We start from the raw sequence: 27,544 nt of genomic DNA, 5'->3' as shown, positions 1-27,544 counted from the left end.
TGCTATTTAGTACTCACCAATGGAGGGTAGCCCGACTGCAACGTGTTGCCAAGAGAAGAGAAGAAAAACTGTGTTGGAAATAAAAAGCCGGATTTGTCCAGAAATGTCAAGAACCATGCATAAATATCATTAGCGGATTATGACTTTATTCAGTTATTCTGCAGAAAAACAGAAATGCTGGAGAAAAACTGTTTGTTTCTGCAGCATTTCTGCATAATGTCATCTTTCGCGAGAGCAACGTTTTTTTCTGCAGTAAAACAGTTTTACTGCAGTAAAATTGAAATCAAGAATGCTGCAGTAAAACGGTGATGTTGTTTTACTGGAGAAAAACTGTTTACACTTTTTCTTCAGCATTTTGGCATTATTCAGTTATTCTGCAGAAAAACAGAAATGCTGGAGAAAAACAGAAATGCTGGAGAAAAACTGTCTTTTCTGCAGCATTTCTGCATAATGTCATCTTTCGCCGAAGCAACGGGTTTTTCTGGAGCAAAACATTTTACTGCAGTAAAATTGAAATCAAGAATGCTGCAGTAAAACGATGCTGTTGTTTTCCTGCAGAAAACCTGTTTACACTTTTTCTGCAGCATTTTGTACTGGCTCATTATAATGTTGGAGCACGCGAGCCTCCCTCTGTCGAGAGATGGACTCATCCAGAATATCGGCCGCCATTGTGAAGTTGAATATAATGCCCTTATGCTACACGCCTTCTGATTGGTACACTGCGGGACAAACTATTATACTATACCAGGGGGCGACGAATACAAACGCTACTTTACAAGGTCGTTCGTTTTTTTCCAGAAAAACTGTCACAGACTATATTCTGAAGAAAAAGTTAATCGCAATAATGCTGCAGAAAACCAAGTAAACATTATGCTTCAGAAAAACTGTTTTACTGCAGTAAAAAACGTTGCTTCGGCGAAAGATGACATTATGCAGAAATGCTGCAGAAAAGACAGTTTTTCTCCAGCATTTCGGTTTTTCTCCAGAATAACTGAATAATGTCATAATCCGCCAAGAGCCAGTACAAAATGCTGCAGAAAAAATGTAAACAGGTTTTCTGCAGTAAAACAACAGCACCGTTTTACTGCAGCATTCTTGATTTCAATTTTACTGCAGTAAAATGTTTTTCTGCAGAAAAAAACGCTGCTTTGGCGAAAGATGACATGCAGAAATGCTGCAGAAAAGAACGGTTTTTCTCCAGCATTTGTCTGTTCTGCAGAATAACTGAATAAAGTCATAATCCGCTAAGGATACATGAACGCACTGACTGTGGACACGGGGGTATCAGTCTCCGTGTACACTGTTCTCGTTGTGTTTTTTGAGTATGAATGCATTCACGCTGCAACCCTAACTCCTTCTCATCCGTCCCTGCCTCGCCCCAAATGATTGTTTTTAACTGAAGGCTGTAACATTTATATTGTAGACGAACTGACCTTTAAATATTACTGAAAATGATGTCATATTCTCGCCCCAGCTTATGGACAAAAGTACAGTGTGCGACCTTAAGTTTACAGCTGAACCTTCTCTTCCCCGTAACCCCCCCCCCCCCCCCCACCCCCCCCCCCCCCAACTGTCCAACCCCGCGAACAAAACTAACAGAAACGTGAAGGGAAAGAGAGAGAAAGATGGTAAGCCGGGGGAAGCGTGCTAAATTGCAAGTATTTTCAAAAAATTTTAATTCTTCAAATTCATTTATACACTTGACTGGAGTGACCTTTTGCAAGGTACAGCTGACTCTGAAATAACACACACACATTACACACACACACACACACACACACACACACACACACACACACACACACACACACACACACACACACACACTACACACACAACCCTTTCTTCCACTTTAAAGGGATAACAAAAATAACCACTCCTTTGCAGTGTTAATGAAGTCAAATCATCGATGGATTACGGACACACTCAGTCCTTTTTGTGTGCACACTTGGCACTGAAACATTGTGACAATTCATATTGTTTTAAACACGAAGGAACTGTTCCTTTTGCTTACCTTCAGACACTACACCTGTATTTCATTGGAATCTTGCAAATGATTTTTACTTGCTGAAAACTGCACTTGCACACTCTTACAGACAACATGACGCAGACGACTAAACCTCGCGATAGGGCAAGGGAGATAAGTTTTGGTCACAAGAAATTTCATGCAAGAGTGTGTTCCCATGATTTTGAGACGTCTCACTGTTGTTACGGGCGCAGTGGCGTGTTGGTAAGACGTCGGCCTCCTAATCGGGTGGTCGTGAGTTCGAATCCCGGTCGCTGCCGCTTGGTGGGTTAAGAGTGGAGATTTTTCCGATCTCCCAGGTCAACTTATGTGCAGACCTGCTTGTGACTTAACCCCCTTCGTGTGTACACGCAAGCACGAGACCAAGTGCGCACGGAAAAGATCCTGTAATCCATGTCAGAGTTCGGTGGGTTATAGAAACACGAAAATACCCAGCATGCCTCCCCCGAAATCGGCATATGGCTGCCTGAATGGCGGGGTAAAAACGGTCATACACGTAAAAGTCCACTCGCGCTAAAAACATGAGTGAACGTGGGGGTCTAAGCCCTTTAACGAAGAAGAAGAACTGTTGTTACAATCATTGTTGGGGAATGAGTGCTGGGAATGTTTTACCCAAAAAATCAGGGACGAACGAATCGTTTATATGTTTATTTTGATAAATAATAATAATAATAAGAATAATAATGGACATTTGATATAGCGCATAATCATATATATATGCTCAATGCGCTTTACATATTAATTTCTGCCGTGTGAGATGGAATTTTTTACACAATATATCACGCATTCACATCGGCCAGCAAACCTCAAGCCTATTAGGGCGAGCATTCACCTTTCACGGCCTTTATTCCAAGTCACACGGGTATTTGGTGGACATTTTTATCTATGCCTATACAATTTTGCCAGGAAAGACCCTTTTGTCAATCGTGGGATCTTTAACGTGCACACCCCAATGTAGTGTACACGAAGGGACCTCGGTTTTTCGTCTCATCCGAAAGACTAGCACTTGAACCCACCACCTAGGTTAGGAAAGGGGGGAGAAAATTGCTAGCGCCCTGACCCAGGGTCGAACTCGCAACCTCTCGCTTCCGAGGCAAGTGCATTTACCACTCGGCCACCCAGTGTTTGTCTGGTTTTTTTTGTTGTTGCTTGTTTGTTTGTTTGTTCGTTTAGAACGTGACGTACAGAAAATGAACAATATCTATGATTCACATCGCGATGAAATCATACAAAACTAATTACGTTCAAACAAAATAGAAAATTAAAAACAAAATTGTTATATCTGAATGAAAGAGTGTGACATGAAGTTCTTGTACATCATTGCAAAGAGTGTGAATGACGTTTTAGTTTAGATGTCAAGCGCTTAGAGCAAGCCTTTTTAACGAAAGTTTTTGATTTAGCGCTATATAAATGTTCTTCTTCTTCTTATTATTATTATTATTATTATTATTATTATTATTATTATTATATCTTCCAATTTTTTTTCTTCTCCTCCTTGAATTTCTTATCCTTGTTTCTGTCTGACTATTTTTCTCTCTCTTGAAGATGAGGGTTATTAGTTGCAACAGGGACCTATATAGGTCTATGGTTGCAATTTCAGTCACACGGCTGAGATAGACAGCGAAAGCAATTGATATTCTCAGTATGAAAGAGAGTGGGTTAAGTTTTGAATCACTAGGAACTAATTTAGTACCTATATATCACCAAAACAACAAAATAAACTCCACACTGGACCTTTTACTGGCGTGGTTCTTGGAAGAAGAACAAATATAATGGATTAATTGTTATATCAAAGAGAGAAAACTCTATATTTCTCAGACACAACAACGTCACGGTTATTTCCCTTATGTTGTAACTGGTACGTTCCTCACACAAACCCACACACACACATACACACGCACACACACACACACACCACACACACACACACACACAAACACACACACACACACAAACACACACTTCAGACGCATGCACAGAAAGGTAAGTAGGACAAGCAGCTGCAAAAGCTTTTGTGTGGCTGTTGTTGTTGATGGTGTTTTGTTTTTGTGTGTAAGTGGTTTTTTTTTAAATTTTTTTACTTAGCCACTGCCACTACGAAACTAGTAAAAACCTGAAAGAGTACAAATCAGTATCAAACAAGTGGCATTCTTCCATGTGAAAGTCGATAGTTTTATTATTATAAAATTCATGCATTATGATCGAGATACTGCTTGTGAACCTACTTACTCCAAAAAATAAGTACAAGGTATTGGTTGTTTTTGTTCTGTCTTTTATTAGACGTAGATTTGCTCTATTTGGCCTTTGTATTTCATATTTTTTAATTCCTGTTTCAAACATTTCTATTTGCTGTCATGTTCTGTTATTACGGTAAAATGAAACGATAACAATCTTACTTAAATAACAAACATCTATCTCATATATTCATTTATACACACATACAAACGCAATCCTGTAAAAGATATATCATGCTGGCATACATATACATATACCATAGCGTTCTTAAGCACTGAATTAAGTCACCTTTTTTCAGGTCCTTGGGTATTTAAACGAATGTCCGCTCCATCAATGACAGATATATGACTCAATGTGTAAGTATCGGGTCATACGCATGTTATCATATTATATGAAGTCTTATATCGCGCGCGTATCTCCAGACTCGGACTCAAGGCGCAGGGATCTATTTTATGCTGTGTGAGATGGAATGTTTTACACAATACACTCACGCATTCACATCGACCATGTGTCCGGCGTTCGTCTGAAGATGCTCTCACTTTCACGTTCTCATTGACCTTTTCTTTATGAATAAGCTGTTTTGGCCTTGAACGGCTTGGCACCTCAGTCCTGAGCTCATAAGCATGATTCTGAGAGGTACAGCTGCACCCCCCCTCCCCCATCCGAACCACACCACTTTCCATCAAGCCCCTTACCCCTAATCCGCCAATCCGGAGTGTCCACAACAATCCTTTCTACATGTGCAAGATCTGAACCAGACCCAGCAATGACACTTCTGTCCCTGAAGAACAGTGGAACCCCCTTTTAAGATACCCGCCCCTCCACCCTCTCCAATGTATGACTCAGTGCTTCCCTCTTAAGACCATATGCTGTCTCAGATCTTTTGGTTCATAGCCTTTCAAAAAATTACCCCCATTTTAAGACTCCCTCCTTTTTTTTAAGACCTGATCTTTATTAGACATTTTGGAGGTCTTAAAAGACGGGTTCCACTGTATCAAGATTCACGTGCAACAATCTTCTTCTTCTTCTTCTTCTTCTTCTTCTTCTTCTTCTTCTTCTTCTTCTTCTTCTTCTTCTTCTTCTTCTTCTTCTTCTTCTTCTTCTTCTTCTTCTTCGTTCGTGGGCTGAAACTCCCACGTACACTCGTGTTTTTTGCACGAGTGGAATTTTACGTGTATGACCGTTTTTTTACCCCGCCATTTAGGCAGCCATACGCCGTTTTCGGGGTATTTTCGTGTTTCTATAACCCACCGAACTCCGACATGGATTACAGGATCTTTTTCGTGCGCACTTGGTCTTGTGCTTGCGTGTACACACGGGGGGTGTTCGGACACCGAGGAGAGTCTGCACACAAAGTTGACTCTGAGAAATAAATTTCTCGCCGAACGTGGAGCTGACAGCGGCCAACTGGATACAAATCTAGCGCGCTACCGACTGAGCTACATCCCCGCCCGGAACAATCAACATGTTCAACGACGTTCCCCCCCTCCCCCCCTAACTCAATTCAACCTCTCCACGCAAACCCCAGTATTTTTAGAATGTGTCCGAGCAGAAGGGGGTGTGCTTCTCTCCCATATAAATGCCTGCACGAATCAATGTGGATTCACAAGATGGTTTGATTTACACTGACAGAAAGGCGATTTTAAACAGCACACCACCCCCTCGATTTCTAGACCCAGCTTATCTTCTTCTTCTTGTCAATCACACTTCTTATATTGTCAGCCCGGACAACGTCAAATGATGCCGTCTTCTCCAGGTCTTCCCCTCCGCCAAAAAGCGAATGTCTTCAGGCGGTCTTCTTCATCCAGCTTATCGAAATCTGCATGATCTGAAGACTGGCCTGGTGACATCAGCCCAGTTCATCCTGAGCAAGGTCCTCAGCAGTCCCACTGCTGCCATCACTGACATGGCAACCAGGCAGCGTGTACCCGTGTAAAATCCTGGCTGTCTGTAACAACAGCAATCAAAATTCGTTCAGCTGTGAAAAAACAACTCTGATCATCCATTCACCTTTGAAAAGATAACACTGATCATTCGTTCATCTCTTAACAGATTGCAACTGTCATTCATTCAGTTCTGAAAAGAATGCATTTCGTACACACACACACACACACACACACACACACACACACACACACACACACACACACACACACTCACGCACACGCACGCACACACACACACACACACGCACGCGCGCACACACACAACTAAACACACACACACACACACACACACACACACACATACACATACACGCACACACACACACACACACACACACACACACACACACACAGAAACACGCGTGTGTGTAAGGATCGCACGAGAAGACACAAAATCAGGCGCGAATGCACACACACACTGAAACCACAATTGCATGATACAGCTTTTGAGGTAAAACGTCGGATTATCCCTACTACGCCTTTCTTGTAGTCAGAAAACCCTACCAACACCATCCCCAGAGCGGCAACCAGTTTATTTATGTACCTCGAGCTCGCTGTCCCATCCCCTAACCCCTCGTCCAACCTACCCGCAACCACCACCCCCCATTCCCCTCACCCTCCCCCACCCCCTCCCCCACCCGCAACCCCATCCCAACCAGTGTGTCTACTAGAAGAGAACAATAATCTGCTCACCTCTCCTCCATGCTGTGAGAACATCCGTCAAAGTATCGATGTCTGCTGATCATGTAGATCAGTCCGCAGATTGATGCTGGCACTGCAAAATCAATCAATCAATCAATCAATCAATTCATCAATCAATCAATCTATCAATCAATCAAGTAATCAACAAACCAATCAAGCAATCAAGTAATCAAGCAATTTATCCATTAATACATACATTATTCAATCAATCCAGAAATCCAGCAATCAGTAAATCGATGGAATGATTGATACATTAATACACGCACGCACGCACGCACACGCACACACACACACACACACACACACACACACACACACACACACACACACACACACACACACACACACACACACACACACACACAACACAGTAGTTGATGCTGTTCTAGTACAGCCCACATCATTTGTTTACCTTGATGCAAAAACAGAGAGGATGTCCACAAAGATGTCATGAAAACAGGGTACCACTCAAGCGTGTTTTGTCTGAAACACAATAGCAAATTCAAAAATAGATAGATCGACGACTAAATGAATGAATCGTTCGGCCTATCAACCAACTGATCAGTCAAACAACACTCATACGTTTCACATAAACAAACAAACAAAAAAAGTAAAGAAAATTGATTACTCTGCAATGCGTTTCTTTTATAAAGAAAGTACCGACGCATTTCAAACAAACAACAAGTCGCGTAAGGCGAAAATACAACATTTAGTCAAGTAGCTGTCGAACTCACAGAATGAAACTGAACGCAATGCCATTTTTCAGCAAGACCGTATACTCGTAGCATCGTCAGTCCACCGCTCATGGCAAAGGCAGTGAAATTGACAAGAAGAGCGGGGTAGTAGTTGCGCTAAGAAGGATAGCACGCTTTTCTGTACCTCTCTTTGTTTTAACTTTCTGAGCGTGTTTTTAATCCAAACATATCATATCTATATGTTTTTGGAATCAGGAACTGACAAGGAATAAGATGAAAGTGTTTTTAAATTGATTTGGAAAATTTAATTTTGATAATAATTTTTATATATTTAATTTTCAGAGCTTGTTTTTAATCCAAATATAACATATTTATATGTTTTTGGAATCAGAAAATGATGGAGAATAAGATGAACGTAAATTTGGATCGTTTTATAAATTGTTATTTTTTTTTAAACTACTCACTTATCGCCCCCCCCCCCCCCCCCCCCCCCGCCCCCGGCGCAAATCAAGAGCACACGATAATCCCAAAGAAATGACACTCCTCTTTCTCTCCCTCTTATTACTTACAGTTATACTCACACACCTGCGCGCGCCCACACTCACATACACCTGACACACACGCAATCACTCTCGTGCGCACATACATCACACATAGACAAGTCATGTATTGATTTGGGCAAATAACGAGGGCAGTTTATTCAAGAGAATACCATCTGACAATGAGAGATATCATTGTGCAGTGATAAGTCCCCACAACAACAAAAAAACAACAAACATTTGGTTACACTAACAACAAACACAAGGAGCCCTCACTCAAAAATTTAACACCGTGAATAATGATTACATAACAAGGTTCGAGTCGCTTCATGCACAACCTCACTTCAAGTGAAGGCACAAACAGGCATGCATTTGCCTCAAAATTAAAAACATCATGCAACGGATTGCTAACAAAATACAACGGTGGATGCCGGGGGTGGATGGGGGGTAAGAAATAGTTGGCATATGCCCGCTGCGCCGCGCTGGTAAGGACTGACCACAATGTGTTGCTCTCCCGTTCTTATAGACCCCCGCTGATGCATCACACGTGCAAGCCCCCCGGCAACATGGACATTGCGGCTGGGCTCTTCTCCTTGACTTTCACAAGTCCTCCTCTCCCCTCTCTTTCTAATTACGGGCCTAAGTGTTGATATCCTGCTTTACTACCCTCTCTTCCCTACCTGCCAACACTGATCCCTTTAGGTCTACCTCAAGTATCTAACATCCTCCTCCTCCACCCGCGGCTAATCTGTCTCGTTTAAATAGAGTTTATCTGACGCTGTCCGCTCTATCTAAACTCACACTTAAACTACTCACTTATCGCCCCCCCCCCCCCCCGGCGCAAATCAAGAGCACACGATAATCCCAAAGAAATGACACTCCTCTTTCTCTCCCTCTTATTACTTACAGTTATACTCACACACCTGCGCGCGCCCACACTCACATACACCTGACACACACGCAATCACTCTCGTGCGCACATACATCACACATAGACAAGTCATGTATTGATTTGGGCAAATAACGAGGGCAGTTTATTCAAGAGAATACCATCTGACAATGAGAGATATCATTGTGCAGTGATAAGTCCCAAATTAGAGGTACTACTCGTTATTCAGCCCAACTAAAGACAGTATACTAGGTTAGAGGTGGGAGGTTTAGGATTGTTGTGATGTTATACATGAAGGAGTTGCCTGGGCTACATGTGATCTGTAAGATGATCTTTTGTGGCAGCTGGTCTAAGTAGCCTAAGTACGCGTTGCTTTTCCAATCCCCCATCAACTTGACAATTTCCCCCGGCACACCACAACTCAACGCCCACGCGGCATCACCCCGCCGAAACTGCTGTGGCTGGAGAAGTTTCCCCCAGCAACAGCGGTAGTCAAGCGCAGTTTCTTATTAAAGTCTGATCCTTTCATCGGGAAGACCTGCGCCTTGGGGTCCATCGGCCCCAACAAAGGTAACACAGCGGTCACGGCAGACACTGGACACAAGGGATGGAGTGACATTGCCGGGAGCTTAATTTCAACAGAGCGCTCTTTACGCTGAATCGTTTTGCTCCATTGGAGCGTTATTGACATGCCCGTACCCAGAATAACCACCTGGTCTCTTGTGAGCTGCTTACAAGGATCGAAGTTCCCGTTGTCCTGAAACAAGTTTGATCTCCGGAGAATTCCGAAAAAAAGCACCAAACACGCAGCCCAGAACACAATATCTTGCCTACACTCAAGGTCCAGCTGGCTTTTTATTATGTGTAGTAATTCAGGGGTGATTGGGGTTTTCTTATCAGTGGCACACCCCTTGCATTTTTCGATGCCCTTAAGTGTTGTCTGGACGTACCACGAGTCCCTGAATGGGTGCGGCAAGCCGCTTTCAAGATAAAGAATGCGAATAATGTTGATGTATTGCTTGATGGAGGCTAGGTACGCTGCGTATTGCGCAACAGTCTGCTCGTTCACAGGCACTGGCATTATGTCCATCTCCCCACAGAAACGTAAATACGAGGTAAGGTGGATGCGGTAAGTCTTCCTAGTGTTATCAGAAAAAGGCACTTGCTCTGTAATCCAACACTTCTGCCGCCAGTTGCGCCCCTAATGGGGGCTGCTGGTCTGAAAAACAAGGAACAACAGGGCTTGGTCAGACATATGGTCACACAGGTTGATGTCGGGGGGTCTCCCCCGGTGCCAGAATGTCAACAGACGCACTAAGTCTTCGCGCCGTCTGGGCTCATGGAGGCGGGAAATTGTGTCAGCCATGATGTTTACACTACCAGCCACATGTATCGCCGCGATTTTGCAGTTCACTTTTGCACATTCCCACGCCATTTTACGGAGCAGACTGTTCACATACTTATTAGTCGATCTGCCCTTATTAATGATAGCTTTTGCGACAGTACTATCGGTATGAATAATCACTTCGTGTCCGCACCACATCGGAGCCCATCGTGTCACTGCTTGCACCACAGCGCACACTTCTTTATAGTTAATATGTAGCTCCTTTGCTGCCTGCATGTCTTTTTCAAAGATGGTGTACTGCCAGTCACCTTGCCAAAAGGCACCCGCTGCAATATTACATGCATCTACATGAACATGCTGTTTTGCATTGTGAAAATAATATACTGTGCCGTTAAATACATGCATAAAAGAAAGCCACCATTGTACATCCTTATGAAATTCGCCAGATAGTTTCGCTTTGTGTCGCTGCTGCTGAAGGGGTTTAATCGTGTCCAGTATCCGCCGCAGAAAGAATTTTCCTCCTCTGACAGCCTGACAGGCCCAATTAAGGGACCCCGCTATGCTTTGTAGCTGAGTTTTTGTCGCGCGCTTCTTTCCTCGGATCTGGAGGAGTCGCTGCCGCAGTTGCTGCAACTTGTCACTTCCAAGTGACAGGGTGTTGTTTCGCGTGTCGATGTCGACACCGAGAAACGTGATACGTTGAGTAGGCCCCACCACCTTCTTCCAGCTAATGTTGAAACCCAGTTCCCTCAATAATCTAATTAAAGACAGTAACATGTCATTGCACTCTTGTCTGGTAGCTGCTACCAGAAGAAAATCATCAATATACGCTAACACACCTGGCATGCCTTTCCGTGCCATGCATCTGCGAATAGCTTGCGACAGGCGATGGAAGTGTGACGGCCCTACATTGCTGCCAAAAGGCAGCCGACTGTCAAAGAGATAAGTAGGTTTCTTTTCACCTGTGAAATGCCATTTCAGCCCAGTCATACAATAATCGTCCGGACTGATGCATACTGACCGATAGGCGGACTGCAAGTCTACTTTTGCACACCAATACCCTGTCTTCGCTAGGGCGCACGCGTCAGATACGGTTTGAAATTTAGCTGACTCAGGTATAGAATAGTCGTTCATTGCCCTACCTGTGGGTTTGCTAGCGTCATGGATCAACCTGATGCTGCCATCATCCTTGGGAATCGCAGCGATAGCGCTTACCACAGTTGGTTTTCTACTAGCTACAATGTAATAACCTTTTTCTATCTGATCTAATAGCTCTTTTTCCACAGCTTTATGGTGTTCGTTCGATGACCTATGGTTTGTTTGCTCTACGTCTAGTACGCCTGCCCTACTCTCTTCTGTTACACGGAAACCGTTTCTTATGCCATCTAATAAAAAGGTTTTGTCGTAATCGCCTTCTAGCACCTTGTGCCACATTTGAGATTTAGCATTAATGGAATCACTATTTCCGAGAAATTCGCACTTATTGGAATCTAGCTGAGGGAACGGGCTGTTGAAGGTGGGGCCTACCGTTTTGTCGGCAATTCGTTGCGCTGTGTCCTAGGCTGGGGAGGTGGTAGCTGTCACTTTGTGGTCCTTGCCGGGGTGGCCCATGCCGCAGGTGTCGCAGACGTGGAGGAATCTGCAGCGGGACCCATAGGGACAGTCGCCTTTGTTGGTGTACAATAAGCACACTTCCTTCCCGTTGGGTCCCGCTGGTCGCCGGGAACCGCCGCTGGCCGTCGTAGCCTTGCCGCCCTTGTTGTCTTGGACGCCATGCTGGAGCCGGTCCCGCAGGATCACCGTGGACAGGTGGGGGTTGGGGGTTCCCCACTTGAATCCGCTGGACGACTGGCGCCTTCTATACTCGTCGTCGTACAGAAGCACCGACTGCCACAAGTATCTGGCCCCCAGCTCGCCTATCATCTCTGTGTACCGGAGGTAGGCGGTCGAGTCAAACCCGGGCTTCTCAGCAATCAACCTCGCCATGATGCGTGCGTTTGCCACAATCCAGTGGCAGGGGGAGACTTTGTCAAGTTTTGGTCTCTGGTTGAGTTTTAGGATGACACCTCCCCCGGGTGTCACCTCTTCCTCGGCCGCCATCGACCCCGGCACAAAATCCAGAATGGAAAGATAGGCCAAATCCTGGGCAGTCGCATTACTGAGCACATTGAGGGTGTTCAACTCCTCATCCTGGAGAACTTTAACCACCGTTAAAGGCAGATCTGTCGCCCACGCTCCAAATTCGAAGTCCATATTGCAGTAAGAAATAGTTGGCATATGCCCGCTGCGCCGCGCTGGTAAGGACTGACCACAATGTGTTGCTCTCCCGTTCTTATAGACCCCCGCTGATGCATCACACGTGCAAGCCCCCCGGCAACATGGACATTGCGGCTGGGCTCTTCTCCTTGACTTTCACAAGTCCTCCTCTCCCCTCTCTTTCTAATTACGGGCCTAAGTGTTGATATCCTGCTTTACTACCCTCTCTTCCCTACCTGCCAACACTGATCCCTTTAGGTCTACCTCAAGTATCTAACATCCTCCTCCTCCACCCGCGGCTAATCTGTCTCGTTTAAATAGAGTTTATCTGACGCTGTCCGCTCTATCTAAACTCACACTTTAACAATTTTAAGATTTTTAATGACCAAAGTCATTAATTAATTTTTAAGCCACCAAGCTAAAATGCAATACCGAAGTCCGGGCTTCGTCGAAGATTACTTGACCAAACTTTCAACCAATTTGGTTGAAAAATGAGGGTGTGACAGTGCCGCCTCAACTTTCACGAAAAGCCGGATATGACGTCATCAAAGACATTTATCAAAAAAATGAAAAAAAGGTTCGGGGATATCATACCCAGGAACTCTCATGTCAAATTTCATAAAGATCGGTCCAGTAGTTTAGTCTGAATCGCTCTACACACACACACACACACACACAGACACACACACACACACACACACACACACACACAGACACACGCACATACACCACGACCCTCGTCTCGATTCCCCCCTCTACGTTAAAACATTTTGTCAAAACGTGACTAAATGTAACAAGTCGCGTAAGGCGAAAATACAATATTTAGTCAAGTAGCTGTCGAACTCACAGATGAAACTGAACGCAATGCAACGCAGCAAGACCGTATACTCGTGGTCCACCGCTCACACGGGGGATAACCGGTCAAAGGCCGAACAGAAGCCGAAGGCCGCTCATGACACGTGTGAAGGCAAGTTTTGTCTGTTTTCTAGGTATTGTTTGATTTATGTCGGGATTTAAGGTAAGCTACTGATTCAGCGATGACTAAATTTGTTTCTCGATGCATAGAAAGTCAGTGAGCGATTGATATTTGCCCGTAAATAGCCTTCAAAGCTGAAAATGTCCGCGATCGAGCACCGGAAATGGCTGTTCGATGGGTTTTGCAAGTAGAAATGTGCTTTATTTCACCAAATCAGCTCGTATTTGGTGTGGATACGGGATTCTAGAGGACGAAGGAGTCATAAGATGTGCAAAGAAGTGCTATTTGGGAGTAGAATAAATCTTCCGAGACAGTAGACAAGAGAAGGTCATATTTGAGAGATGCGCGTAGGCCGATTGTCTTTCCGACAAGCGAATGATACAGCAGATTAATCATTCGTTTTGACCAGAAACCTAGTCTCTAGTTTTTATGAATGAGTTTTTTAATTAAAACAATCACGAGAACTCTCTCGCTTAGCCTAATGGCTGTTCGATGGGTTTCGCAAGTAGAAATGTGCTTTATTTCACCAAATCAGCTCGTATTTGACATCGGTTTGGTATATATATATATATATTTTCTAATCCTACCGCGAACTGGATAGCAGACGCGGCACGACTGTTGCACCACACTTTGAAGTAATCCCACACTTTGAAGTAAATTACTTCAAAGTGTGGGGATGTGCCCCACACTTTGAAGTAAACCCATTTTTTACTTCAAAGTGTGGGGTAATCTTCCCACACTTTGAAGTAAACTCAGTTTTTACTTCAAATTGTGGGGGGATCTTCCCACACTTTGAAGTAACTTACTTCAAAGCGTGGGACTTTTGCATCGCCTGTTTGAGCCTGATGATTTTGTCCAAAAAAATGGCAAAGTCTTTTGGATGAGTGAACAGAAAAAGTGAGCGAGCCAAGAAACATAGTGATGTGATGTTTGTTATCAGGCTTTAAGCAATGTCCCATTGTTGAGTGTGACGAAAACTCGTGGTGACGATTTTAAAACATGTTGGGTCACGCATGGTCCAATCTTACATGGTCCAACCTTACATGGTCCAACCTTACATGGTCCAACCTTACATGGTGCAACCTTACATGGTCCAACCTTACATGGTCCAATCTTACATGGTCCATATATATATTATTGGACCATGTAAGATTGGACCATGTAAGATTGGATCATGTAAGGTTGGACCATGTAAGGTTGGACCATGTAAGGTTGGACCATGTAATATTGGACCATGTAAGATTGGACCATGTAAGATTGGACCATGTAAGGTTGGACCATGTAAGATTGGATCATGTAAGGTTGGACCATGTAAGGTTGGACCATGTAAGATTGGACCATGTAAGATTGGACCATGTAAGGTTGGACCATGTAAGGTTGGACCATGTAAGATAATATTGGACCATGTAAGGTTGGACCATGTAAGGTTGGACCATGTAAGGTTGGACCATGTAAGATTGGACATGTAAGATTGGACCATGTAAGGTTGGACCATGTAAGATTGGACCATGTAAGATTGGACCATGTAAGGTTGGACCATGTAAGATTGGACCATGTAAGATTGGACCATGTAAGATTGGACCATGTAAGGTTGGACCATGTAAGATTGGACCATGTAAGATTGGACCATGTAAGGTTGGACCATGTAAGGTTGGACCATGTAAGGTTGGACCATGTAAGATTGGACCATGCGTGACCCAACATGTTTTAAAATCGTCATCACGAGTTTTCGTCACACTCAACAATGGGACATTGCTTAAAGCCTGATAACAAACATCATTATGTTTCTTGGCTCGCTCACTTTTTCTGTTCACTCATCCAAAAGACTTTGCCATTTTTTTTGACAAAATCATCAGGCTCAAACAGGCGATGCAAAAGTCCCACGCTTTGAAGTAAGTTACTTCAAAGTGTGGGAAGATCCCCCCACAATTTGAAGTAAAAACTGAGTTTACTTCAAAGTGTGGGAAGATCCCCCCACACTTTGAAGTAAAAAATGGGTTTACTTCAAAGTGTGGGGCACATCCCCACACTTTGAAGTAATTTACTTCAAAGTGTGGGATTACTTCAAAGTGTGGTGCAACAGTCGTGCCGCGTCTGCTATCCAGTTCGCGGTAGGATTAGAAAATATATATATATATACCAAACCGATGTCAAATACGAGCTGATTTGGTGAAATAAAGCACATTTCTACTTGCGAAACCCATCGAACAGCCATTAGGCAAAGCGAGAGAGTTCTCGTGATTGTTTTAATTAAAAAACTCATTCATAAAAACTAGAGACTAGGTTTCTGGTCAAAACGAATGATTAATCTGCTGTATCATTCGCTTGTCGGAAAGACAATCGGCCTACGCGCATCTCTCAAATATGACCTTCTTTTGTCTACTCTCTCGGAAGATTCATTCTACTCCCAAATAGCACTTCTTTGCACCTCTTATGACTCCTTCGTCCTCTAGATTCCCGTATCCACACCAAATACGAGCTGATTTGGTGAAATAAAGCACATTTCTACTTGCAAAACCCATCGAACAGCCATTTCCGGTGCTCGATCGCGGACATTTTCAGCTTTGAAGGCTATTTACGGGCAAATATCAATCGCTCCCTGACTTTTTATGCATCGAGAAACAAATTTAGTCATCGCTGAATCAGTAGCTTACCTTAAATCCCGACATAAATCAAACAATACCTAGAAAACAGACAAAACTTGCCTTCACACGTGTCATGAGCGGCCTTCGGCTTCTGTTCGGCCTTTGACCGGTTATCCCCCGTGGCTCACGGCATAGGCAGTGAAATTGACAAGAAGAGCGGGGTAGTGGTTACGCTATGCTGCATAGCACGCTTTTCTGTACCTCTCTTCGTTTTAACTTTCTGAGCGTGTTTTTAATCCAAACATATCATATCTATATGTTTTTGGAATCAGGAACCGACAAGGAATAAGATGAAACTGTTTTTAAATTGATTTGGAAAATTTAATTTTGATAATAATTTTTATATATTTAATTTTCAGAGCTTGTTTTTAATCCGAATATAACATATTTATATGTTTTTGGAATCAGCAAATGATGGAGAATAAGATAAACGTAAATTTGGATCGTTTTAAAAATTATTTTTTTGGGTACAATTTTCAGATTTTTAATGACCAAAGTCATTAATTAATTTTTAAGCCACCAAGCTGAAATGCAATACCGAAGTCCGGGCTTCGTCGAAGATTACTTGACCAAAGTTTCAACCAATTTGGTTGAAAAATGAGGGCGTGACAGTGCCGCCTCAACTTTCACGAAAAGCCGGATATGACGTCATCAAAGACATTTATCAAAAAAATGAAAAAAAGGTTCGGGGATTTCATACCCAGGAACTCTCATGTCAAATTTCATAAAGATCGGTCCAGTAGTTTAGTCTGAATCGCTCTACACACACACACACACACACACACACACACACACACACACACACACACACACACACACACACGCACGCACACACGCACGCACGCACATACACCACGACCCTCGTTTCGATTCCCCCTCGATGTTAAAATATTTAGTCAAAACTTGACTAAATATAAAAACGACAGAACAATCTACTGAGTGACGACAAAAACACATTCGTGATGCATTAAAGTTGGCCTTCATGAAAAGCAAGCTATAGTGAAGCAAGAAGAGGAATGAAGCGATATATATACTCTGAGAAAGGGGGGGGGGGGAGGGGGGGTGACGTTTCGAAGTTTGAAGTTTGCTGTCTTGAAGTCACAGTCAAAGAGAAGTACACGCTCATAACAATCACAATAACATATCATTTTTTCCCAATCCTCTCAACCCCCCCCCCCCCCCCCCCTCCCGCGCACACACACACACACACACACACACACGAACACACACACACGTACATACGAACACACACACACACACACACACACACACACACACACACACACACACACGCCCACTCTGACACACACACATACACAGAGAAAGAGAGAGAAAGAGAGAGAGAGAGAGAAAGAGAGAAAGAGAGAGAGAGAGAGAGACAGACAGAGAGAGACAGAGAGAGACAAAGACAGAGAGAAAGAGAGAAAAAGAGAGACAGAGAGAAAGAGAGAGAGAGACAGAGAGAGAGACACACACAGAGGACAAACAGGTAGACAAACAAAGAATGTCACAATAACAAATGCAATAATGAAAAATATACGGTAAGAAAGTTATTTCAAGACTTACTGCGCTGTGTAGATGCGTTCAAACGCAACGTTGCCCGTAACAGCCGGGTATGTAATCCTGTATTTCTCCCTCGCGTAGTATACTCGCCGGGCGAAGTACACTAAATGCAACCCAACACAAATATTAACTTTATTGACAGGGTCCAAAGAATGCAAGCTTATCGGTATCAATTGCAAGGTATAGTTATTTCCTATCACCGGCAGTGAACACGACAGTTTCCTATCTTACACTGATTCCATATAATATTTAAGAGTTTCCATTTCCCCACCATAATAGTAGTGGGAACTGTGATCTCTCTCTCTCTCTCTCTCTCTCTCTCTCTCTCTCTCTCTCTCTCTCTCTCTCTCTCTCTCTCTCTCTCTCTCTCTCTCTCTCTCTCTCTCTCTCTCTCTCTCTCTCTCTCTCTCTCTCTCTCTCCTCTCTCTCTCTCTCTCTCTCTCTCTCTCTCCCTCTCTCTCAGATAACTTTACTATTATGATGGACTCTGCACCACTGGATTCAAAAGAAATCTTGCTCTTAGGAGATTTTAATATTGATTTACTGAACCCACATAACAATTGGAATGATAAAATTAATAGCTTTGATCTGCAACAAATGGTTCAGTTACCCACTAGGGTCATGGCTTGTTGCACCACACTTTGAAGTAATCCCACACTTTGAAGTAAATTACTTCAAAGTGTGGGGATGTGCCCCACACTTTGAAGTAAACCCATTTTTTACTTCAAAGTGTGGGGGGATCTTCCCACACTTTGAAGTAAACTCAGTTTTTACTTCAAATTGTGGGGGGATCTTCCCACACTTTGAAGTAACTTACTTCAAAGCGTGGGACTTTTGCATCGCCTGTTTGAGCCTGATGATTTTGTCAAAAAAAATGGCAAAGTCTTTTGGATGAGTGAACAGAAAAAGTGAGCGAGCCAAGAAACATAGTGATGTTTGTTATCAGGCTTTAAGCAATGTCCCATTGTTGAGTGTGACGAAAACTCGTGGTGACGATTTTAAAACATGTTGGGTCACGCATGGTCCAATCTTACATGGTCCAACCTTACATGGTCCAACCTTACATGGTCCAACCTTACATGGTCCAACCTTACATGGTCCAACCTTACATGGTCCAATCTTACATGGTCCATATATATATTATTGGACCATGTAAGATTGGACCATGTAAGATTGGACCATGTAAGATTGGATCATGTAAGGTTGGACCATGTAAGGTTGGACCATGTAAGGTTGGACCATGTAATATTGGACCATGTAAGATTGGACCATGTAGGGTTGGACCATGTAAGATTGGACCATGTAAGATTGGATCATGTAAGGTTGGACCATGTAAGGTTGGACCATGTAAGGTTGGACCATGTAATATTGGACCATGTAAGATTGGACCATGTAGGGTTGGACCATGTAAGATTGGACCATGTAAGGTTGGACCATGTAAGGTTGGACCATGTAAGATTGGACCATGTAAGATTGGACCATGTAAGGTTGGACCATGTAAGATTGGACCATGTAAGGTTGGACCATGTAAGGTTGGACCATGTAATATTGGACCATGTAAGGTTGGACCATGTAAGGTTGGACCATGTAAGGTTGGACCATGTTATATTGGACCATGTAAGATTGGACCATGTAAGGTTGGACCATGTAAGGTTGGACCATGCAAGGTTGGACCACGTAAGATTGGACCATGTAAGGTTGGACCATGTAAGGTTGGACCATGTAAGATTGGACAATGTAAGATTGGACCATGTAAGGTTGGACCATGTAAGATTGGACCATGTAAGATTGGACCATGTAAGGTTGGACCATGTAAGATTGGACCATGTAAGATTGGACCATGTAAGATTGGACCATGTAAGGTCGGACCATGTAAGGTTGGACCATGTAAGATTGGACCATGTAAGATTGGACCATGCGTGACCCAACATGTTTTAAAATCGTCATCACGAGTTTTCGTCACACTCAACAATGGGACATTGCTTAAAGCCTGATAACAAACATCATTATGTTTCTTGGCTCGCTCACTTTTTCTGTTCACTCATCCAAAAGACTTTGCCATTTTTTTTGACAAAATCATCAGGCTCAAACAGGTGATGCAAAAGTCCCACGCTTTGAAGTAAGTTACTTCAGAGTGTGGGAAGATCCCCCCACACTTTGAAGTAAAAACAGAGTTTACTTCAAAGTGTGGGAAGATCCCCCCACACTTTGAAGTAAAAGATGGGTTTACTTCAAAGTGTGGGGCATATCCCCACACTTTGAAGTAATTTACTTCAAAGTGTGGGATTACTTCAAAGTGTGGTGCAACAATGGCTGTTTCTAAAACTCTTATTGATCATATTTATGTGTCAGAAAAACAAAATATTATTGAAACATGCGTTCCTATTTTATCCTGCAGTGATCATTATCCAGTGTGTCTTACCTTGTCAAGGAAAGGTATTAAAATCCCTAAAGCTGGACATAAAACTGTAACTTATCGTCGTTTCTCGCGTTTTGATAAAAATAATTTTCTCTCTGATTTAATTCACAGTCCTCTTTCTGAAGTCTATAGCTTTCAGAATCCTGATAAAGCTTTGGAGCATTGGTATAATATTTTTATTTCTATTTATGATTCTTCTTCTTCTGCGTTCGATGTTTCTATTTATGATAAACATGCACCATTAATTACGCACAGAGTTAGACATATTGTGAAACCAATGTGGTTTGATCAAGAAACAGAAGGTGCTGCAAACCACAGGGATTATTTGAAAGCAAAGGGTGATTTTGAAGGATATAAACGGCAAAGAAATAATGTAAGTTCCCTAAAAAGAACTAAAAAGAAAAACTATTTCACTGAACTAGTGTCATCTAAACAAGATTCAAAATCAATTTGGAAAGCCATTAATTTATTAACAAGCAAGCGTTCTAATTCACACCCTACTGCCATGCACAATATTTCCGCTGATAAACTTAATTTACATTTTTCTACAGTGGGGCAAAAAGTTATTCCTATTGATAGAACACAAGAAAATTATTTAAATACCTTAATAGATCATTGCAAATCCAAGAGAATAGAGGCAGAAATGCCGCTACAACACATGATTGTGTCTGAAGTTTACTTTGCACTTGTTCATCTCAAACAAACAGGAACCCGGGGTGTAGATAGAATAGACAGTAAAATATTGAAAATAGCTGCTCCTGTAATCACAGACACCTTGACATACATTTACAACTTATGCATTACCACCTCTTATTTTCCAACAGCATTTAAGCAAGCTAAGGTAATCCCTCTGTTTAAATCAGGTGATCCTTCTGATCCCTCTAATTACAGGCCTATTTCAATCCTGTCACCACTTTCAAAACCCTTGGAAAAACATATATATAAACATGCCCTAGCACATTTTGATAAAAACAATTTATTCCATCCAAAACAATCTGGTTTTTGCAAAAAGCACTCATGTCATACAGCTCTTATAAATCTAATTGATCAATGGCTAACCAACATAAATTCCAACACATTTTCTGCGGCATTGTTTGTGGATTTTGCAAAGGCGTTCGATGTTATTGATCATTCTCTTCTCATCAGGAAATTGTCAATATATGGCATGCAATGCACCACCATTAATATTCTTAAATCTTTTCTTTTAAATAGAAAACAAATTACATTTACTAATGCATCATATTCAAATGAAAGTACTTTGAAATATGGGCTCCCATTATTGTTCTCCATTTATGTCAATGATTTACCACTTTGCATACGTAATAACTGTGAATTGTTTGCAGATGACACTACTATTCATTCTAGTCACCATTCCATACATTATTTGTCACAAACTCTCCAAGAAAGCATCGATGCACTCCTGAATTGGTCAGAGTTAAACCATATGTCTCTTAACCATACAAAAACAAAATTTATGTTAATAACCACAAGACAGAAACGACAAAACCTATTATCGAGCATTCCACCTCTTTATATTAAAAATCAAGTATTGGAAGAAGTGTCTCACCATAAAGTCCTTGGTGTAAAGATTGATAATAATTTATCATGGCATGATCACATTGATTACATCTGTAAGATTGCTTCCCAAAAAATAAATCAGTTATAAAAAATAAAACATTTATTGAATCTTCACTCGCGAAAGATTTTTTTTTACAATCACATCATGTCAAATATTGATTATGCATCCACTGTATGGGATTGTGCAAGTGCTAATGTTTTGAAACCTTTAGCCAGTCTTCACAGAAGAGCAGTTAAGCTAATTATGCTAACAAATCACACTCCTTCAGAATCTGATTATAAAGATTTGCAAGTATTACCATTTCAAAAATGATTAATGTATAATAAAGGTGTTATGATGAATAAAGTGATGTCAGGATATGCACCGCAGACATTACGTGATAATTTTATTTTGAACTATAACAGACTAAAAATCATAACACCGACTCCACGTATGGACCTTTTCAAATCAAGCCTTCTTTATTCAGGTGCGGTCCTATGGAACTCACTGCCTATTTTTCTTAAGCATAAAACAAACACAGACAGCTTCAAAAAAAATTATATGTCGCACATAGTGCAACTAAACATGTGCTGAATGGTTCATCAATTCATTTAAAATGTATGTGCATGTTCAACAGAATTATGATAATATGCAGATCTAAATTAAGTTATGTTAAAAATTGACACTTTTTATCATTGGAAATTGTACTTAAAATGCAGCATGACAATTTATTTTTTAAATTTGTATCTGTATATACAGTTATAATGTATTAAGTTTGATGTGATAGTTCTTTGATTATATTGTTTTCTGTTCTTGTTGACCCTATATTTGGGCGAGGGCTGGATGTAAAAAAGCAATATTCTTGCTTATCTATTACCCTCGATAATAAAGATTTTGTCTTGTCTTGTCTTGTCTTCTCTCTCTCTCTCTCTCTCTCTCTCTCTCTCTCTCTCTCTCTCTCTCTCTCTCTCTCTCTCTCTCTCTCTCTCTCTCTCTCACACACACACAAGCACACAACCCCCCGCGGGTTTGGGGGAAGAATTTATCCGATGCTCCCAGCATGTCGTAAGAGGCGACTAACTGATTCTGTTTCTCTTTTTACCCTTGTTAAGTGGAAATTTCGTGTATAGAATATAGTCAATTTTTGTACAGATTTTAGTCAAGCAGTATGTAAGAAATGTTAAGTCCTTTGTACTGGAAACTTGCATTCTCCCAGTAAGGTAATACATTGTACTACGTTGCAAGCCCCTGGAGCAAATGTTTGATTAGTGCTTTTGTGAACAAGAAACAATGGACAAATGGCTCTATCCCTTCTCCCCCCTTTCCCCGTCGCAATATAACCTTCGTGGTTGAAAACGACGTTAAACACCAAATAAAGAAAACAAACACACACACACACACACACACACACACACACACACACACACACACACACACACACACACACACACACACACGCGCGCGCACACACACACATACATATATACACACACACACACACACACACACACACACACACACACACACACACACACACACACAGAGGTGCCCTCCTCTTACATCCATTCCGCAGGCCTACTACGTGTACAATTAACAAAAAAATGTCATGCTTACATCTACTTACTTAGTTAAATGTTAAACCCCAGGCCTAATTTAAGCACGTGTACATAGAAATCTCATACGTACATTTACTTACTTAGCTATATGTCAGATCCTAGGCCCATTTAAATGTATAAACTGTAAAATGAACAGAAAAGGTGATACTCTCTAATACGTGTACAATTTTTAAAAAAATGTCATGCTTACATCTGCTTACTTAGCTAAATGTTAAACCCCAGGCCTAATTTAAGCACTTGTACAATTTATAGAAATCTCACACGTACATCTACTTACTTAGCTATAAGTAAGATCCTAGGCCCATTTAAATGCATAATTATACTGTAAAATGAACAGAAATATTATACTCATTTCTACTTACTTAGCTGTATGCCAGATCCGAGAGTCACAAAGCCTGTGAACACGATGCTCTCTAGACGCACAGGTGTCATGGTGTCCCAATCGATGTATTTTTTTTCCAACTGCAAAGTATTAATGCAGCCTCGCTGCTGTCCTTTCACTTCTTGAAGAAGGGCAAGTCTGTGTAGATTGATTACCGAGTGACGCCAAAAGCCTACACAGAAAACGAAGCATGAAGTTATTCATGCGCTAAATCTAGCCATGGACTGGCGAGCATATCAAACACAAGAAAAGAACAACATGACAATCTAACATGGAGATAGGGGAAGTGCCCCGAATATGGACCACATTTTGTTTCATGCAAATAACTAGCTTGGTTGTTTTTTTGCGAAGAAGTTTCATTTTGTGTTTGGTAGTTGTTCTCTCTTTAGTTAACCGTTTGGCCATATTAGAGCAAATTAGTTTTGATCAGAAATCGACAAAAATTAAATCAGAAAAATTCAGAATTAATGGTCGACGGTAGGAGCCTTGAGCATCTAATATGGACCAGTAAAGAGGCCATCAAAAATCATTGCAAAAAGTCCACTATACTTTAAAATAACATGATAAAACTCGGACTAATTCAAAAATCCATTGTACATATTTGTCTCGGTTCGATGAAAACATTATGTGAAGCGTAAAGAAACTTATCTGAAAAACAGAAAAAATAGATGAACATTTTCACTTTCACGTGAAGACGACTGTTTGGGATATTTTGTCAAAGCTTGATGGCTAGTTATAAGTTATTTTCAGCAAGCTTCTTAATGCATGACTGAAACCAGTCTTTATCTTTTCTTTTCTTCTATTTGTTGAAGGTGGTCACTACACAATTTGAGATTTTGCTATTAACTTTTGTTAGCGCTAGAAAGACGGGTACAACTCCGCAACACTGCTAACACAATGACAGTACTAGTCTTAGTTGTGTTATAGCAAATTGTGTGGTCAGTAACAGCTGTGTCTGTGGACAGAAACTAGTACGTCTAAAGCGTCAAAATAACAGTGAACGCTGCCACAAGTGTCAAAAGTGAAAAAGCCTGAGAGCTTTGTGGAATGTTCTGTCCGCAACTGATTTACATGTGCAAGTTGTCAAGAAAGGATACAACTAATGTGACTGATGAAGGAAATTGTTTTGAGCGCTCTAGCACCGCTTGTTTGTCAATACAGGAGGTGGTCCATATTTATAGGAGCCGGTCCATATTAGGGGCCCTTCCCCTACTTACTAACTTTGCCTTTTTTACATGAATAGCGGCGCTGTGGCTGTAGAGACTGTCAGTGTACGACCTTCACATGAGTACTCGTCTTTCACAAGGTGTGTGCACTTTTCTTCACGGCTTTCTGACGGTGACACGAGGCCCTGTTGATCTATGGCCTGTAGTGTATATAGTGGCAGTGCGGCCGCACCCGAAATGTTTGGTGCTACATATGTACTCTACTTGCATAGTTTTTGTTGTTCTGTTGTCGAAAGACGGGTTACCCCTATGAAGAGCGTTTCTATACTGTGTATGATACATGCTTTTATCCTACATACGTGAGAGAGACACCCGTGAGATAATAATCGTTCAAATCACACGTGTGTATATCATGTAAATGAGGTCATGTCAAGCAAGTCTGGCAGGGACCTGTTTTTCCACTGCTTATGATGCCAAAGTCACCGAGACAAACGTCATTATAGAAACAAAAATTGCGCTCGCTAATTACCCTCGATGAATCTTTAGAACTAACACGTCACGCCACACTTTCAGAGTGACGTTTATTTGCTTTGACGTAATAGATTGCACGAGGCCGTTTAGAAGAGATCGAGGTTCCTTCTTCTTCTTCTTCTGCGTTCATGGGCTGAAACTCCCTCGTACACTCGTGTTTTTTGCACGAGTGGGGGTTTACGTGTATGACCGTTTTTACCCCGCCATTTAGGCAGCCATACGCCGCTTTCGGAGGATGCATGCTTGGTATTTTCGTGTTTCTATAACCCACCGAACTCTGACATGGATTACAGGATCTTTTCCGTGCGCACTTGGTCTTGTGCTTGCGTGTACACACGAAGGGGGATAAGGCACTAGCAGGTCTGCACATAAGTTGACCTGGGAGATCGGAAAAATCTCCACCCTTAACCCACCAGGCGGCAGCGACCGGGATTCGAACTCACGACCTCCCGATTAGGAGGCCGACGTCTTACCACCACGCCACTGCGCCCGTCGATCGAGGTTCCAAAACAAGCGTCTTCAATTTAGCTGCCTCGAATCCAGGACATTTCCAGTAAAATACATGTAAGTACAGTATGTAGGATAAACAGAATACTACATGGCTTGCTGTGTCGTACCAGATTTACACTCGTTGTTTTTTCAAATAGTGAACAGCTCGCTTTCGCTCGCAGTTCAATATTTAAAAAAACAACTCGTGTAAATCTGGTACGACACAGCAAGCCATGTAGTATTCTCTATTTTCACACTTTTTCAAAACAAGTACTTAATAAGACAAAAGCAGAGAGAGAGAGAGAGAGAGAGAGAGAGAGAGAGAGAGAGAGAGAGAGAGAGAGAGAGAGAGACAGAGAGAGAGGGGGAGAGACTGAGAGAGACAGACAGACAGGGAGAGAGGAGAGAGAGAGAGAGAGAGAGAGACAGAAGAGAGAGAGAGAGAGGGGGGTGGAGAGAGAGAAAGGGAGAGAGACAGAGAGAGACTGAGAGAGACAGACTCGGAGAGAGAGAGAGAGAGAGAGAGAGCGAGAGAGAGAGAGAGAGAGAGAGAGAGAGAGGAAAGAGAGAGAGAAAGGGGAGAGAGAGAGAGGAGGAGAGAGAGAGAGAGAGAGAGAGAGAGAGAGAGAGAGAGAGAGAGAGAGAGAGTGAGAGAGTGAGAGAGTGAGGGAGGGAGAGAGAGAGAGAGAATTTCAGTAATTAAATTGAACTTTAGTTTTCGATGGTGACAGAATAAGCGGCAATGCAAACATGCTTTTTATAATCCGGTCTTCGCCCATAAAGGGGGTAACTATAGGGTTAGAGAGAAAGAGAGTAAAAGAGAGAGAGAGAGTGAGAGAGAGAGAGAGAGAGAGAGAGAGACTGAGACAGACAGACAGACAGACAGACAGACAGACAGACAGACAGACAGATCGAGACAGAGACAAAGAGAGAGACTGACAGATAGACGGACAGACAGACTCACAGCAGAGTAAAATCCCTAGATAACGTGTAAACTCACCTGTGAAACAACTTGGTAGCTATGACGTTAACAGCAGTCCCACATTCTCTTACACGAAACAGTCAACTCTTTCTGTTCTTATTCTTGCTTTGTAGTGTAGAAAAAGTGTCTGAAATTCAACACTGCTTGACTCGAGGTTAGTTCAGCACCACTCTCAGGTAGATTACGCCACTGGGGGGGATCGGGGCTATTTATACTTACCCGGGCTAGCTGCGTAGCTCGTCACGCCAGTGGCGCAGCCACGCAGGTACAGTCAATGTCGGCGAGAAGTTGCATCAGAAAGTTATTTCTGAAACTCCGTAGCATTACTGCTATAGACACCGCTGACGCAACAAATCATTACATTTGCCGCACAAATTCAGATAATGATTTAAAAAAAATGATAAGCCAAACTTGAAAACACAACTCTGGTCAGTTACCCTCGTCTCTGTATAGTCTTCTCTACCGACGCCTTGCAAATGAAGTTTGACGGCTGATAGATGCAAACGTGATTGCTTTTGAGGGTGGTGGCGGTTGGGTGAGTGTGTTACCCTCGTCTCTGTATAGTCCTCCCTACCCCCTCCCCC

At 42.2% G+C, this 27,544-nt stretch overlaps 1 protein-coding gene across 1 annotated transcript; it reads right to left on the bottom strand.

Moving 5' to 3' along the window:
- Window positions 1-4,111: 4,111 nt before the first annotated feature.
- Window positions 4,112-27,544, bottom strand: LOC138983248 (microsomal glutathione S-transferase 2-like). Its single transcript, XM_070356686.1, has 6 exons — window positions 26,979-27,544; window positions 23,773-23,964; window positions 17,821-17,920; window positions 7,322-7,392; window positions 6,901-6,982; window positions 4,112-6,209 (listed from the first exon to the last, which is right to left on the bottom strand). The coding sequence occupies exons 2-6, from the start codon at window positions 23,840-23,842 to the stop codon at window positions 6,071-6,073; spliced, it is 462 nt and encodes a 153-aa protein (XP_070212787.1). The 5' UTR covers window positions 23,843-23,964; window positions 26,979-27,544; the 3' UTR covers window positions 4,112-6,070.

Source organism: Littorina saxatilis, linkage group LG1, assembly GCF_037325665.1.
Source record: "Littorina saxatilis isolate snail1 linkage group LG1, US_GU_Lsax_2.0, whole genome shotgun sequence".
NCBI classification, from domain to species: domain Eukaryota; kingdom Metazoa; phylum Mollusca; class Gastropoda; order Littorinimorpha; family Littorinidae; genus Littorina; species Littorina saxatilis.
Note: the sequence above shows the minus strand (reverse complement) of the source record. Positions and strands in the feature narration are given on the sequence as shown.

What these genes read in the sequence shown, in the direction of transcription:
- LOC138983248 (XM_070356686.1), bottom strand. Translation starts at nt 23,842, where the DNA reads ATGACACCTGTGCGTCTAGAGAGCATCGTGTTCACAGGCTTTGTGACT. An exon ending in CGGATCTGGCATACAGCTAA is followed by an intron (nt 17,921 to 23,772) that starts GTAAGTAGAAAT and finishes GGTTGCATTTAG; the next exon opens with TGTACTTCGCCCGGCGAGTA. An exon ending in TCTCACAGCATGGAGGAGAG is followed by an intron (nt 6,210 to 6,900) that starts GTGAGCAGATTA and finishes CTGTTGTTACAG; the next exon opens with ACAGCCAGGATTTTACACGG.